At 39.2% G+C, this 12818-nt stretch overlaps 2 protein-coding genes across 2 annotated transcripts in view; one reads left to right on the top strand and one right to left on the bottom strand.

Moving 5' to 3' along the window:
• The window catches only part of LOC109963742 (phosphorylase b kinase regulatory subunit alpha, liver isoform-like), a 17411-nt gene extending 5790 nt beyond the window's left edge, over positions 1-11621 (bottom strand). Inside the window, 25 exon segments of the mRNA XM_020606498.1 lie at positions 4-68; positions 443-605; positions 745-825; positions 827-867; positions 965-1074; positions 2160-2330; positions 2427-2581; positions 2717-2795; positions 3087-3231; positions 3415-3524; positions 3800-3934; positions 4306-4384; positions 4662-4769; positions 5725-5820; positions 5932-6054; positions 6317-6370; positions 6497-6643; positions 6726-6824; positions 6974-7054; positions 7417-7499; positions 7812-7980; positions 8527-8574; positions 9078-9236; positions 10934-11023; positions 11150-11621. Coding sequence (XP_020462154.1) covers positions 4-68; positions 443-605; positions 745-825; positions 827-867; positions 965-1074; positions 2160-2330; positions 2427-2581; positions 2717-2795; positions 3087-3231; positions 3415-3524; positions 3800-3934; positions 4306-4384; positions 4662-4769; positions 5725-5820; positions 5932-6054; positions 6317-6370; positions 6497-6643; positions 6726-6824; positions 6974-7054; positions 7417-7499; positions 7812-7980; positions 8527-8574; positions 9078-9236; positions 10934-11011 — 2579 coding nt within the window. The 5' untranslated portion in view covers positions 11012-11023; positions 11150-11621.
• The window catches only part of LOC109963556 (AP-1 complex subunit sigma-2-like), a 5867-nt gene continuing 4385 nt past the window's right edge, over positions 11337-12818 (top strand). The window contains exon 1 of the mRNA XM_020606178.1: positions 11337-11398. Within this exon, the coding sequence (XP_020461834.1) occupies positions 11337-11398 (62 nt within the window). The remainder of the gene's footprint in view (positions 11399-12818) is intronic.

The following is a 12818-nucleotide window of genomic DNA, read 5'->3' as shown; positions in this document are numbered from 1 at the left end:
CTTTCCCTGGGTTCAGGAGGTAGCCCTACAGTCAGTTGCTTGTGATGGGAAATAAGATCTGTGCAGGCCTGAGGAACAGACAAGTACAGGTGGAATAAAGTTACTGAAGTAAATGCAATAAACACTGATTCTCCTCCCCTCCCCCCTAGGTCAAACACACAGACAGACGTTATTCAACAGGTATTCAGCAATATTCCCTCATACTCTGGCTGATTAGCAAGTATTCTGATGCAGCATTTCTACTAGCCACTAGATGGTGGTAGAGCCTTTTATTCTTTATTCTGTTATTTTCTGCTGTAACTCTACTTTTATATAACTTTTGGCATGTCTAGTATCCAGGGTTATCTAGAGTTATCTATCAACTGTGCAGTATGTTGCTGACAAAGAACATGCTGCTAAACCACCTTCATGGGATAACAAATGACTATGACTTGTCACTGACTTCAGCGAGGACCTCCACTCTCTTGCGTAGCATTCCAGAAATGTATCTGATGAGTCCCCACTCTTTGGAGACTCCAGCTTGAACATATAGCTCCTCCAACAGTGATCGCACGCTGACTCCTCCCTTCCCAGGACCTGACAACTCCACCAGCCAATCAGCTCCTCTGAGAAAAAAAATCATGAGGACAAAAACATAGAACAAGCAGTTTCAAAGGTTTAATCACCAAAACTGAATTGTTGATTTAATAGCATGCCAGAGCTACAAAAAAAACTGCATGTGTTCATAGTTGTCTGTGTCCACACTTCATTATGTAGAGAATGTAGAGGATGTCAGCCTGGTCCTGCAGAGTGGGGCACTCTTTCAGCTGCTTTAACCGCGCCGTGACGTGAGTCTCGAGGCAGGTGCAGGTCATCAGCACTGTGGGGCTTGTGAGGGATGTCATTGTAAGACAAATACACTTCAGAGCAGCAATGAAGTCACAAGACAAACAAAGCTGTTTGTGGGAGGATCTGCTGTGCCTACCTTGTGCTGCTTTGCTTGTGGGCCATGCTGAGGATGATTCACATCAAGAAGGTTCAGAGTTCTGCGGTGTCTGCTCATGACAGGAGCCACAGGCAGATACATGGAAGACCCTGCAACAAACACACCAAACAAAACAAAGTATTGCAAACAGCACAACTAATTTTGAGATTTATATTTTTTTCAGATGCATTCACTTTATGTCTTCTGACAGCACCTTTAAAACATATTTTTACTCATTTTGTCTTTTAGCTATGAATCAAACTTGAAATTGCATGGATTTTAGCATTTTGGGGAAAAGTGACATGTACCTCTAGCTGTCAATAATACACAGTTAAATGTGTAAAGAATGGGAGAGCATTCATATGGAAGTTCAGTATATGAGTTAAATGATGTTTACCCATTATTTGGCCCCAAAGAGTACCTATGAACACTATCCTCACCCCAGGAAAGAGCAGATATGTGGCTTGACAAACAGAATCTCAATTGTATTAGCTAAGGTTAAGCAGTGACTGGCCCAACTGGCTTGTAATCACATTCATCTCTGAGATCCGGGTCTGTCCAACCACTGACACTGTGTTTCATTGAGCTGGGCCCACAACACCGGGAAGGCTCAACAGTGTGTTCCAGTGTCCCAGAACCAGCCCCCTCTTTGCCTGCACCCACACACCCAACACAACCCTTCATCTACTCAGGCTAATTCAGGCTCTGTTACTAAACAGTCACTAGCACTAGCAAACATTTTGACTGCTGTTCTAGCCACCAAACATTTAAAATATTACATTTCTTTATGTATTGATAAGGTAATATGCTATGAATGTATTATTGTATGAGTGGTGAATGTAAAAGAGGATCTAGACAGAAGTTCTTTAGTACTTTTCTAATATGACTTTGACCATGCATCTCTATGTGATCAAAATAATAATAATAAAGCTGCAAAACTTTGAACTTAATTAGAGCAACTAATATTGAACCTCAATAATTTTTACTGATAGGTAATGACCATTTTAGGTTAACAGCTGCTTGTGTTTTGACAACTTTTAGCACTGGAGATCTTTTGCCAGGAAAACATCTATATTCTTTTCATATTAGCACCAAATCTCAGGTTTTCTATTCACACTAGCATCAACAATTTTACAGCAATACTCACCTCTTCACCTTGTACCTAAACTGATTAATTACATTCAAAAAAGCTTACTTGGCATATTCAGGCCCTTAACCTGAGCCATAAGTGACAGGATGTCTCTTGTAGAGTGTTCAGCACTGAAGACATGGTGCTGCCCCCTCTGGATGGGAGGAAGATGACATGTGGTGGTAGTGCTATGGAGGAGCTGGGTGAGGTACTGGTCAAACATGTCTTCTGAGCCCTCTGTAATTACATTCAAACACTCAAACACTTACATTTGAACTGAATTAATCCAAAATGATTAAAAAGTACACACATGCTTTGCTTATCATTAACTACCTGAGGGCTCAAATTTATTGCATTCCTCTCCATTTTCCTCAATAGCCTCCTCATCCTCATCCTCAAAGAAGTTGTCATCATTCTCTTCATCCAGAAAGCTGAGGTGAGTGTGGAATGAAGTGGTCTGGAAACTGGAGAGATCTGACATCTGCACCCTAACATTCACACATGCAAGAGAAGAAACACACAGTACTGTTATATTACAGATATTGGAATGCCCTGGGAGAAACAAAACAGATGTTCTATTCACAGTAACAGTATGAAATCCTATGTTATAGATGGAAACGGACCTCGCTCCAGCAAAATAGCCATCCTGTAGTTTCCTGAGGGTTGCTAGGATACATGGATCAATTGCATCTCCATCTTCAACTGGACAAAGTAATATATAAATGCCATGAGGTATATTCAAAATCACAGCTACATACACAGAAACCACATATTAAATGCAACGTAGACAGAATTACAGGGTGTGCATTAATGTAACTTTGTCATTAATGACCTCTTTTTGGCCCAGTTACTCATTATTACAGTTTTATCATGTCTAGGTTATCCACAATTATGTTTTAGATGAGATTTCTGCAGACTACTGTAATTAAAAACTGGAAACTGGGAAGTGAGAAGTGGTAAGACTGATTTCCTTTGGGTAAAGAGCCTCATTACCCAGCATGCTGCGGGTAATGGGGAAAGTGAGTGTGGGTCGTCCTATCATCCTCCAGCAAGAGGAGAGATAGGCCAGCTCTGTTCGTAACATCTCCACAATCATCTGGTTATCCAGTGCCAGGTAGAAATGGTACTGATCCACAAACTAGAGAAAAGTAGAAATACAGAAACAGGCATTACTACCACCTTCTACCTAGCTCTGTCACTGTGATTATGAACATCGCAACATTTCAAGAAAGTAGAAACAGAGAAACAGGCATTACTACCACCTTCTACCTAGCTCTGTCACTGTGATTATGAACATCGCAACATTTCAAGAAAGTTTTACCTGAGGGGTGAATGTATACAAATGATTTCTGATCTCGTAGAATTTGGATGTTCCAAGAACTCCAATGTGTCTATAGGGCCTCCCACTTAAATTCAGTTTCTTGCAGTTACCTGTGGCAACGACACAAGACGTTAACTCTTATTACACACATGCACACGTTTGTTTTCATTCTTCGCGGTGACTTGCATTACTTTTGTGGAGTAATGTAATTACTTCTTAAACCAAGCGGTCACTCTAAAATTCAATGACACACATGTCCCCATGAGGAAGGCCAAGTCCCCTCAATGTGAATGTGTAAACAAGTTTCAGTCCCAACTATGTGAGTAATACAAGGCATACACACACACCTCTACACAAAGGAAATGAGTACTTATTTCAGGTTTACCCAGTCTAACATAAACGTGGCTCAGGATGCGAGCGGGCATGACCCTGATAGGCAGAACCTCTGACATTGTCTGGACCATGAATCCATGATCATTTAACAACTCCTTGATCTCCTCTGATTCTGCAAGAACACAAACTGACACACACACACAAAAAATCTGTATATAGACAACAGTAGCAGCATCAAAAGATTTGTAATAATCCTTGTTATTTTAGCTACAGGAAACTGATCAAGGCCATTGTTGCAATACTCAAGCCAGATTTGAGATTTTTGGTAAGGATCTATTAAAAGCAACCTTCCCTCTCAATTTTTGTCCATGCAACAAATTTGTCAATTATGTTCTAGTGATGTGATGGAGATTACTTCACTGTGTGACACAATCACAAGGCTCAAAACATTTGTTGGAAGGAGGAGTGTTGATTTCTACTTGTTCCTTGCTTCTTGTACCAAATTCTCACTTTATCCAACTTCTGACATTTCCCTCAAATTACTGATCAAACACCAACCTTGTACCACAATATCTGGCTTGACATTTGTAGAGAATCTCCTGTTGAGTGGATCTATCTCTCCTGGTGCTAAAAACCCCTTAGAACAGAATTAAAAAGAGACAGCCATGGTGAGGACAAATTATTACAGAAAAAAGCAATGGCACTGGCACTGTTCTTTTATGTTATCAACAGAGATGTGTCCTGTATGGCTCCATTTTCTACTAAGGGCATCTTGTAGCAGTGCCTTTTTTTCTAATTTACAAAACAAAATGCACATTATCCACAATGATTTGTGACATTGCCTATTACAGTGATAGTTACAGCCATAACAGATAGAGGCTGTGTGTTGCAAGCTAACATAAGAGGGCAACTACCTCAGCTAGAAGACAGCCCAAGATGTAGAGTGACTGCCCCCACATGTGCGGCAGCTGGCCCATGGCCACTCTGTCCACAGTGTGAGGATTCCTGTACTCCTCCTCTACCTGTAAGACGAAACATATGTTTCTTATGTGGAAGCCTGATATAAAGGTCCAGTGATTGAGATGAAACAAACATTTTTAGTCTGATGCTCTCTGATATGATTATCATTGGCACTTTGCTGACAGATAAACCCTATCATAAACATTGATTTACAATAAAATTATAACATGTACAAAATAATCCTGAGACAAACCTAAAGCACATGAATGCATGAATGTAGATAATGAAAAACAAATCGACCATAGAGGCTCTGTGAGGTTATACTCAATCACAGTGGTGTTTTGAGCTAAATGCTGTAGTTAGTATGTTAATATGTTCACAGTGACAATGCTTGTATGCTGTACCATGTTCATTTTAGCTTAGCATGTTAGCATGCTACCATATGCTAATTCCAGCACTAAATATAAAGTAGGCCTACAGCTATGGCTGATGGAAGTGGATTAGTCTTGCAAGTATTTAGTCATAAACAAAGATTCTGACCTAATAATGATGCTAGCATACTGCTGGCATGGATAAAACAGCAGATATCACTGTCATACAGGAGCCAGGCAGCTGTACAAATTAATTTTAGACTTACAGTATATAAGCATATAATAATGGGTTAATCTGGCACTGTGCTGTAGAAGAATCAGATAGATTTTGCACATTTTTGCCATTTCATCTTCAGGAGGTACAGTATTAAAGGACTCCACAGCTTCAGTGTATAGATATAACCTGCTCTGCTCATTAATTTAATAATAAAAAGAAAAATAGAATAAATATATACAATACATTATCTTCAACATGTTTTATGAAAAAACTGTGTATTTAGTATAAACAAACATTTTAAAAGATACTCATATTACTCATATATTTCTTGAAGTTAATTTGCTTTGGTTTGTTGGGTTTGTAAGGCTGTGCCATTAGAATACGGCTAAAACGGCTATCTGCTATATTTTTCTTATGGTAATGAGATACCTTGTCACGTGGTACAGAATAAAGTTCAGGCACGAGTTTGATGCCGTTCCTCCCTCTGATCAAAATGCCGTCCAGTGCCTCACGGTATTCCTCCACCTGTGCAAAACACGGTCATTCATTCATTATTACATCTGCCGTACAAGTGGCTCTCAGTGACTCTATGACTGTGTGAACAAAGAAGAAAGTGAGTGTGCTTGGTTTAATTACCTGCACTTGGTCTCCAGTAAAGATACCATCCAGGATGAGATAAGTCCAGAACACAGGCCATTCACATTCAATATTCTCAAAGAGCTTGAGCTCCACAGGATCATAGTGCAGACGAGATGGATCCTGGTGACGTATCACACAGGAACAAATATACAAAACACAATCCTCTGAAAACTCCTACAAAATCACCTATGACAATGATTCAAAAAGTGCACTCTCATTTTGTACTTTAGTTGTGAGTGTTCACCTGGGTGTATGTGTTTATCTGTAAAGTAACACCTGTTCTTTCTCACTTAGTAATTCCTTCTGCGTGTTTTCTATAGTACAGCAATTAAATACATTATAAACACCAGCCTTTAGATTTTCAAAATGCAGAATATCTTACCTCTTTAGGACAGAGATATCCGTCTCTGATGAAGCGGCAGCAGCCGTAGCGACCCTGAAACATCGCCGAAGAGTGAAAGTGTTAGTATGCTGAAAGACTATATGGTAAACAAGTGTAATATAGTGTTTCTGTGCAGTCATCCACAACAAGTGATTTGTGTTTCTCAAACTTAGACTGTACCTGCAGTTTGCTTATGATTTCTGACTTAGTGATGGCCACCAGGTCAGCATTCTCAACAGCAAAAGCAGGGAAGGAAATGACAGACAACAGACCAGCATCAATCTCCTTTGAAGTTGAAGCTCTTGGCAGCATGGAGCACAGGATGGACTGAGGGAAAACACACACATATGGGCAGAAGAAAGGCGAGTAGAGATGATATTGTGGTGGCTGGAAGCAAAGACACTGGTACCTGACAATGCTCCACTTCATCAGGCAAAACATGGATGACTGACTTGGGCCCTCCATGGGCACCAAAAAGATCCAGCTCATCTATAGCCTCCAGAGCAGCCTGAAATGCCACCCCACCATACACACATACACAAATCAACACATATATCTATGCACAAATACATACTTTACAGAGCAATTTCTTCTTTTGGTGTTTAATGGTGTATCATAAATGTTGACATTAATAAATGAAATTGATGGCCCCTCTACCTTAGCCATTCCTATAGAGCTGCCATTGAGCTCGGGGATACCCAGGTTGGTCTTGTCACCTCGCTCCCACATCCCATAATCCTAAAGGAGGAAAAAATCCTCATCATGTGTCAGGCATGTTATACTGAGGCTAATGGAACTTTGAGCAACTAATCTCAAGCAGAGATGACAAGTGGGCTACAAGTGGTAATCTGGTAAAATCACTTTCTTTTTCTACACTACAAGTTTTATTTCATTTTCAAACTTATACACTGCCTCTAGTGACATCAGTCAAGGCAATTTATCAGCCATAAATAGCTTTATACACCTTTATCATATAGTATGAAGTCAATCTGTCTGAGATTTGTAAACAAATGTTGGGATTTGCCCATCAACTCTGCTGTGTATCAGCCTCTACCTCTTGCTTTCTAGAAACTGCCTAGATCGCTGAAAATGTTACTCACCGCCACCTTGTACGCAGCCTCTATATAGAAGACCAAGTTTTGAATAAAGGCTACCTCATCCAGGTTTGAGATGATACGAAGACCTGCATGATAACATGACATACTCAAGTTCAGTGCTGTTTGGTGCATAACTGACGTGTGCTCTGTTCAAAGGAACAATGATAAGGTACTTTAGATGTTCCTCTGGAAGACCTGCAGTGCTTTCAGAAGAAAAGCTGATCAAGCAGTGTCTTTTTTGATATTATGTCTGTGAACAACATGTATAAAAATCTTTAATAATTTAATGAGTGATGGGAAATGGATAACAACACATTCCCAAATAAGTTAGCCTACTCTGAGGACACAAGCACATAAAAGGCATAAAATGCAAACACCATTCTGTATCACTATAATACCTGAGGCAGTCATCTGTGCCAGCATCAGCAGGTAAATTGAGGTGGCATCAACCTGCAGATGGCCCCACTGATCGTCCCCGACCACCGTGGCACAGGTCGAAGTATCGTATTTCGCATGCAAGCAATCCTTTGTACTTTGGGTTTGTTTGAACCTCTCCACCTTGGCCACCTGAGAACATATACACCAAATACTCAATGGTTTTTGTTGGAACCAAAAAGGGATCTGACATGACTAGAATGAAATATAAATGCATAAAGGTTTTCCTTTTTGGTGGGTAATTTAGCCTTTATTACAGTAGCAGACCACAGAAAAGAGACAGAAAATGAGGGAAGAGAGATGAAATGCAACAACCCAGGAACTCTGGCTAGTGTGTGAGCAACAAATAATATACAGTGTTTCTGCAGCCAGGCATTCACTATCACTTTCACTTCAACATGTAAATCACACATCTGCATTATGTTATCATTTGTTTGTTTTCAGATTAACTACCTACATCAGCTGAGTTTAATATACCTGACAGCAGCAGGCTGTGCCAGAAATCTAGAATATGTCGTTTACTTAAAACTGTTTAAATACCAAAATAAACCAGATAACAATTGTGGTTTCTCAGAGCCACATCACTATCTTATCGGATTTTTCTACTTCCAAGATAAACAGTTTTTATGTGCAAACACAGGGGAACAAGTAAACAATGTGAGCACAGGTGTGTCTTACCTGTCTCATCATGCACTGCAGAAGCCCCTGCATCAGTTTCACCACACTCTGCCAACAAACAACAACAGCTTCATAAGTGAACTGCAAAAGGAAGACATCATTATAATCCAAATTGTTTTCTATTTTTAGTCCAGGTAACTGTAATTCTGTCACCCCATGCAGAGAGCTGGAGAGGAGACAGTGATAATGTCCTGTGGCTGTACTTGATTTACTTTGCATCTTATATTATGATAATCCCATCTTATAAAATATGATAGATATGAATAAAATGCAAATTTCCAACTTTGGGAATTTGTAACCAATATTTTTTTTATTTCAAGTCGATTACTTTGTTTATTCTATTTTTTACATGACAATTTGGTAATTTATTCATTCTTCAACAAATTAATTAAGGAAAAATGTATCAAGAATTGTATTTTTTTTTGTTTGTTTGTTTTTGTTTTCATACTTTATATTCCCTTGTACTTCTCTGAAGTATTTAACACCATTTAGAGCAAACAGGTGCACACATTAACACTCTCTCTGTCGCTGTCCCTCTGTCACAAACACACCTGCTCCAGTTCATAAGCCTTGGCCTTATCTTCATCTCGGTCTGCATTCTTGCGGTACGCCATGCCCAGCCCCCACACAGCCAGGACACTGTACACATTGTCCCTCACCCAGGCATCCTTTTTCTGAGTACTGGCTGGCAGAAGTCCTGTCACTGGGCTCTGAAACAATCACACATACACAAGGGTTTAATTTACAGTAAGTACAGTGAGAACATTTAAACTGCTTGTTTTATCAGACCAATAGTCCCACACCCAGGGATATTTCGATTAGTATCTACTATACATAAGACAAATCCTCACTTCTGCAAAGCTGAAACTTTTTTCTTTGGAGAAAATAGCTGGCAATTAATTTTCAGTTGAAAGACTGAAGTTTCAACTCCAAATCATTTAATTTGTATTGTGATTTACAGTTGACAGTAGCAAATGGAACACAAATGAAAGATAAGGCAGGAACGGACAGCTTTTATTCAGATGCATGTTAAACGCGATCAAGGTTTCAGTTCTACATGAAGGAAACCCCCTTCCGGAAACCAAACCTACATCTTTGTATATAGGTGCTATATAAGAAAAGTTGGCTCTTTACCATCTCGATCACAGATGTAAACATTGACAGCTGTTGACTGTGCAGCAGTGTGAACTCAAGTGCTGATGGATAACAGTGCATAGTTTCCAGGTCCTCAGTCTATTCCAGGAGCTGTACATTCCCCATGCCTTGTTTATGTCTATGAGGCTCAATCTGTTTGAGCCTGACAATCGATACAGGCTATTAAACATCTGCATATCAAACACATTTCTGATAGAGAAAATGGAGGATTTCATTACAAATTCCTAAAAATTAGACACAGTTTAAAGCATCTTTGCAAGCAAACCCAGTGGTGGAAAGTAGTCTAAGTAGTGTCCTTAAATACAATTAAGAAAATTACCTATTTCCATTTTTGGTGCTTTATACTTCAAGTTGACTATGTTTTGGAGGCAAATATCCCGTTTTACTCCACTACATTTATTTGACAGCTTTAGTGAGTATGTTACTTTGCATATTCAGATTATATATTTGAAATATATATATGTAGGTTCTGTAAATAATTCAAAACTTGATATCCCTTGTTCTTGTTTTTCCTTTTAACAATATAAAACATTCTCTCATAAACAAAAAACGTGTGCTTATAGCTGAATATTTCTACATTTTGGTATGGCTACTATGCCCAGAGTTAGCTAGCAGATTTAGCTATTGCCATAGTGAACAAACAGAAGAACCAAAGGTGAAAAATGTGTTGCTGGGCCATTACTTGACATGCATTATACAGTGCAGTTTTACTGTTTCCCCAGGTATGCAGAAACCAAGAAGCACGCTAAAGTCGAAATAAATAGTTGACTGGTTGGTCAGAGAATTAACCATAAACAATTTTGACAACTGATTAATTGTTTAAGTCATTTTTAAAGCCAAAATGAAAGAGAAATTAATTTGTATGAGGCTTCTTAAATGTGATTATTCTTTCCGAGTATTAAACTCAACATCTTTGGATTTTTGACAGTTGGGGATCAGACAAAAATATGTAGGCTATACTTAGACTTCGGGGAATAAAGATGGACCTGACATTGATGACATTTAATAAACTGAACAATCAATGATCGTACAGATATTTTATTGTATAAAATATGTATACCAAAATAATAGCTATGTAGTAGATCTTAGACTATCTGGGCCCCTGAGCAGTACCCAGTTTCCCTGGCTGTTAATCCAACCTTAGCCTCCTTTAGTTAAGAGAACATCTTGTTCCACCACTGTGTAAATGTGCTATGTGGACGGCGCTGACTTCTCTCCTGTATCGTGTTGTGTACCGTATGTCTGGACTCACCTGATGACACAGGATAGTCTCGTGTACCAGCCTTGCATAGCCATCCAGCCTCACTCCTGAATTACTACGGCTCCTCATCCTGACTGTTCACTGCGCACACAGCACAACAAATTATATATAAATTTGTGCACAGCACGTGTTTATGTTATTGTCTGTAAATATGACTTCATGATAAATACAGCAGGTACATTTAACTTAATAACTGGAGTAACTTACCAAGCAGCGATCCATCATTTCAGCTCTACAGCACGGATCTGATCTGGCTCCTTCGCCGCTCCGCAGCTCTCTGCTCCAGCTGGCTAGCCGGCTAGCATCCAACTGGATTTGACACCGTTTAACGTTACGCTCACAGCCTGTATTCACACACACAGCCGGATCTTCCGCTCAAAGTGTCTGATACGTCATGCCTTATAGAGTACAGGTTTTACGCAAGAGATTCGCGGAGGAGTTATTTAATGTCTATCTGTACATGAAGAATGTATTAAGAAAGAATCTAGCATTTCCTTGTTGTTTGATAACTTAACGAAAGGGGGCGCCAAGTGACCTCTATTTCGGTCCTTTCCGAGGTTTCATCCACGGTTTTAAAGGACAGTGCTACAGTCACTTTCACTAAAAGTTCCAGCTTCTTAGCATAGCACATTTTCATACAAACGCACGGGAGACAAGTACAAAATGTAGCAAAGAGTACTCAAAGTATCAAAGTAAAAGTCCAGAAAAAATACCCCGTGAGTGTTGCATGTTTATTATTTACAATATCGGATTGTTATTACTGATGCATTAACGTGTAGCACCATTGTAGTCAAGGCAGAGCCAACTTTAACATCTTTAGGCCATATACATTTTAGCATTTCATCAATAACAACAATATTTAATAAACTGGTCATATTTGTTTTAGTCTAAGCAGGCTGCATAAATACTGTATGCAAACCAAATACTGTATGTATGTAATACAAAGGCTTTATAGGCTGTAATTAATGGCCTTATTATCAGCAGTTAACGCAAAGGTTAATCCATCACATATAGGCTAAATGTTAATAATCCATTAATAAAGGGTTCTACAATAAGCAATACAACAATATCACGTTATAGACCTGAGGACGTCTTCCATTAATAAGTAAGATGCGTGGTCTCTTTTTTTAAGATTATGACTAAACAGAGAAGTGAAAACTAAACTTTCTGCCTCAAGAAGCATAGCTGCGTGCTAGGAACGTCACGAATGACTGCATCTTTAAGCCAATCAAATTCCACAGCCGTGGCTTTATCTGCCAATCACAGCGCTCCTGCCTTAATCGTTGTTACTGCTCACCATCAACCACTATCCGCTAGCTACTTTAGCATCAGCCTGGATAAAGAGCTAGCCCATTGTAACACAGTATTATCTGCTCACTCTCTTTGTTTATATATTTCGCTTGAATTAACCGAAGTGACCGATTGTCTAAGCGACTAAGTCGAAGGTAAGCAGTCGTGTTTACTTCTCTGTAGCTTCCGTAGCTAGCTAAACGTAGCAGGAGGGGGCGCAAATGACTCATAACGTGTTGTTGATAATATGTGTTCATTCAACATGTTAGCAAATATAAGCCCATAAAACATGGCCGAAAATTTAGCTAATGTAAAACAAATGTGATCGGGGGTATTGTGTGATATTTTTCAGGTCGTATTGTTCTCGAAAACAATGCATGTATTTTTTCTGAATTAACTTTACTGTCATAAAAATACGCTATCATAAATGTCACACGATTTCTGATTAATTTACGTTACGCTGACCCCCGCCCCTTCTCTTTATTATTTTTTCTTCTTTATTGTTCTTTTCATGCATTCATCTTTCAAAACATTGCAGTTTATCTCATTTTAACCACGAATAACATCTAACCAAACCTCCCCCTTC

Source organism: Monopterus albus, unplaced genomic scaffold, assembly GCF_001952655.1.
Source record: "Monopterus albus unplaced genomic scaffold, M_albus_1.0 scaffold4.1, whole genome shotgun sequence".
In the NCBI taxonomy this organism is placed as follows: Eukaryota; Metazoa; Chordata; class Actinopteri; order Synbranchiformes; family Synbranchidae; genus Monopterus; species Monopterus albus.
Note: the sequence above shows the minus strand (reverse complement) of the source record. Positions and strands in the feature narration are given on the sequence as shown.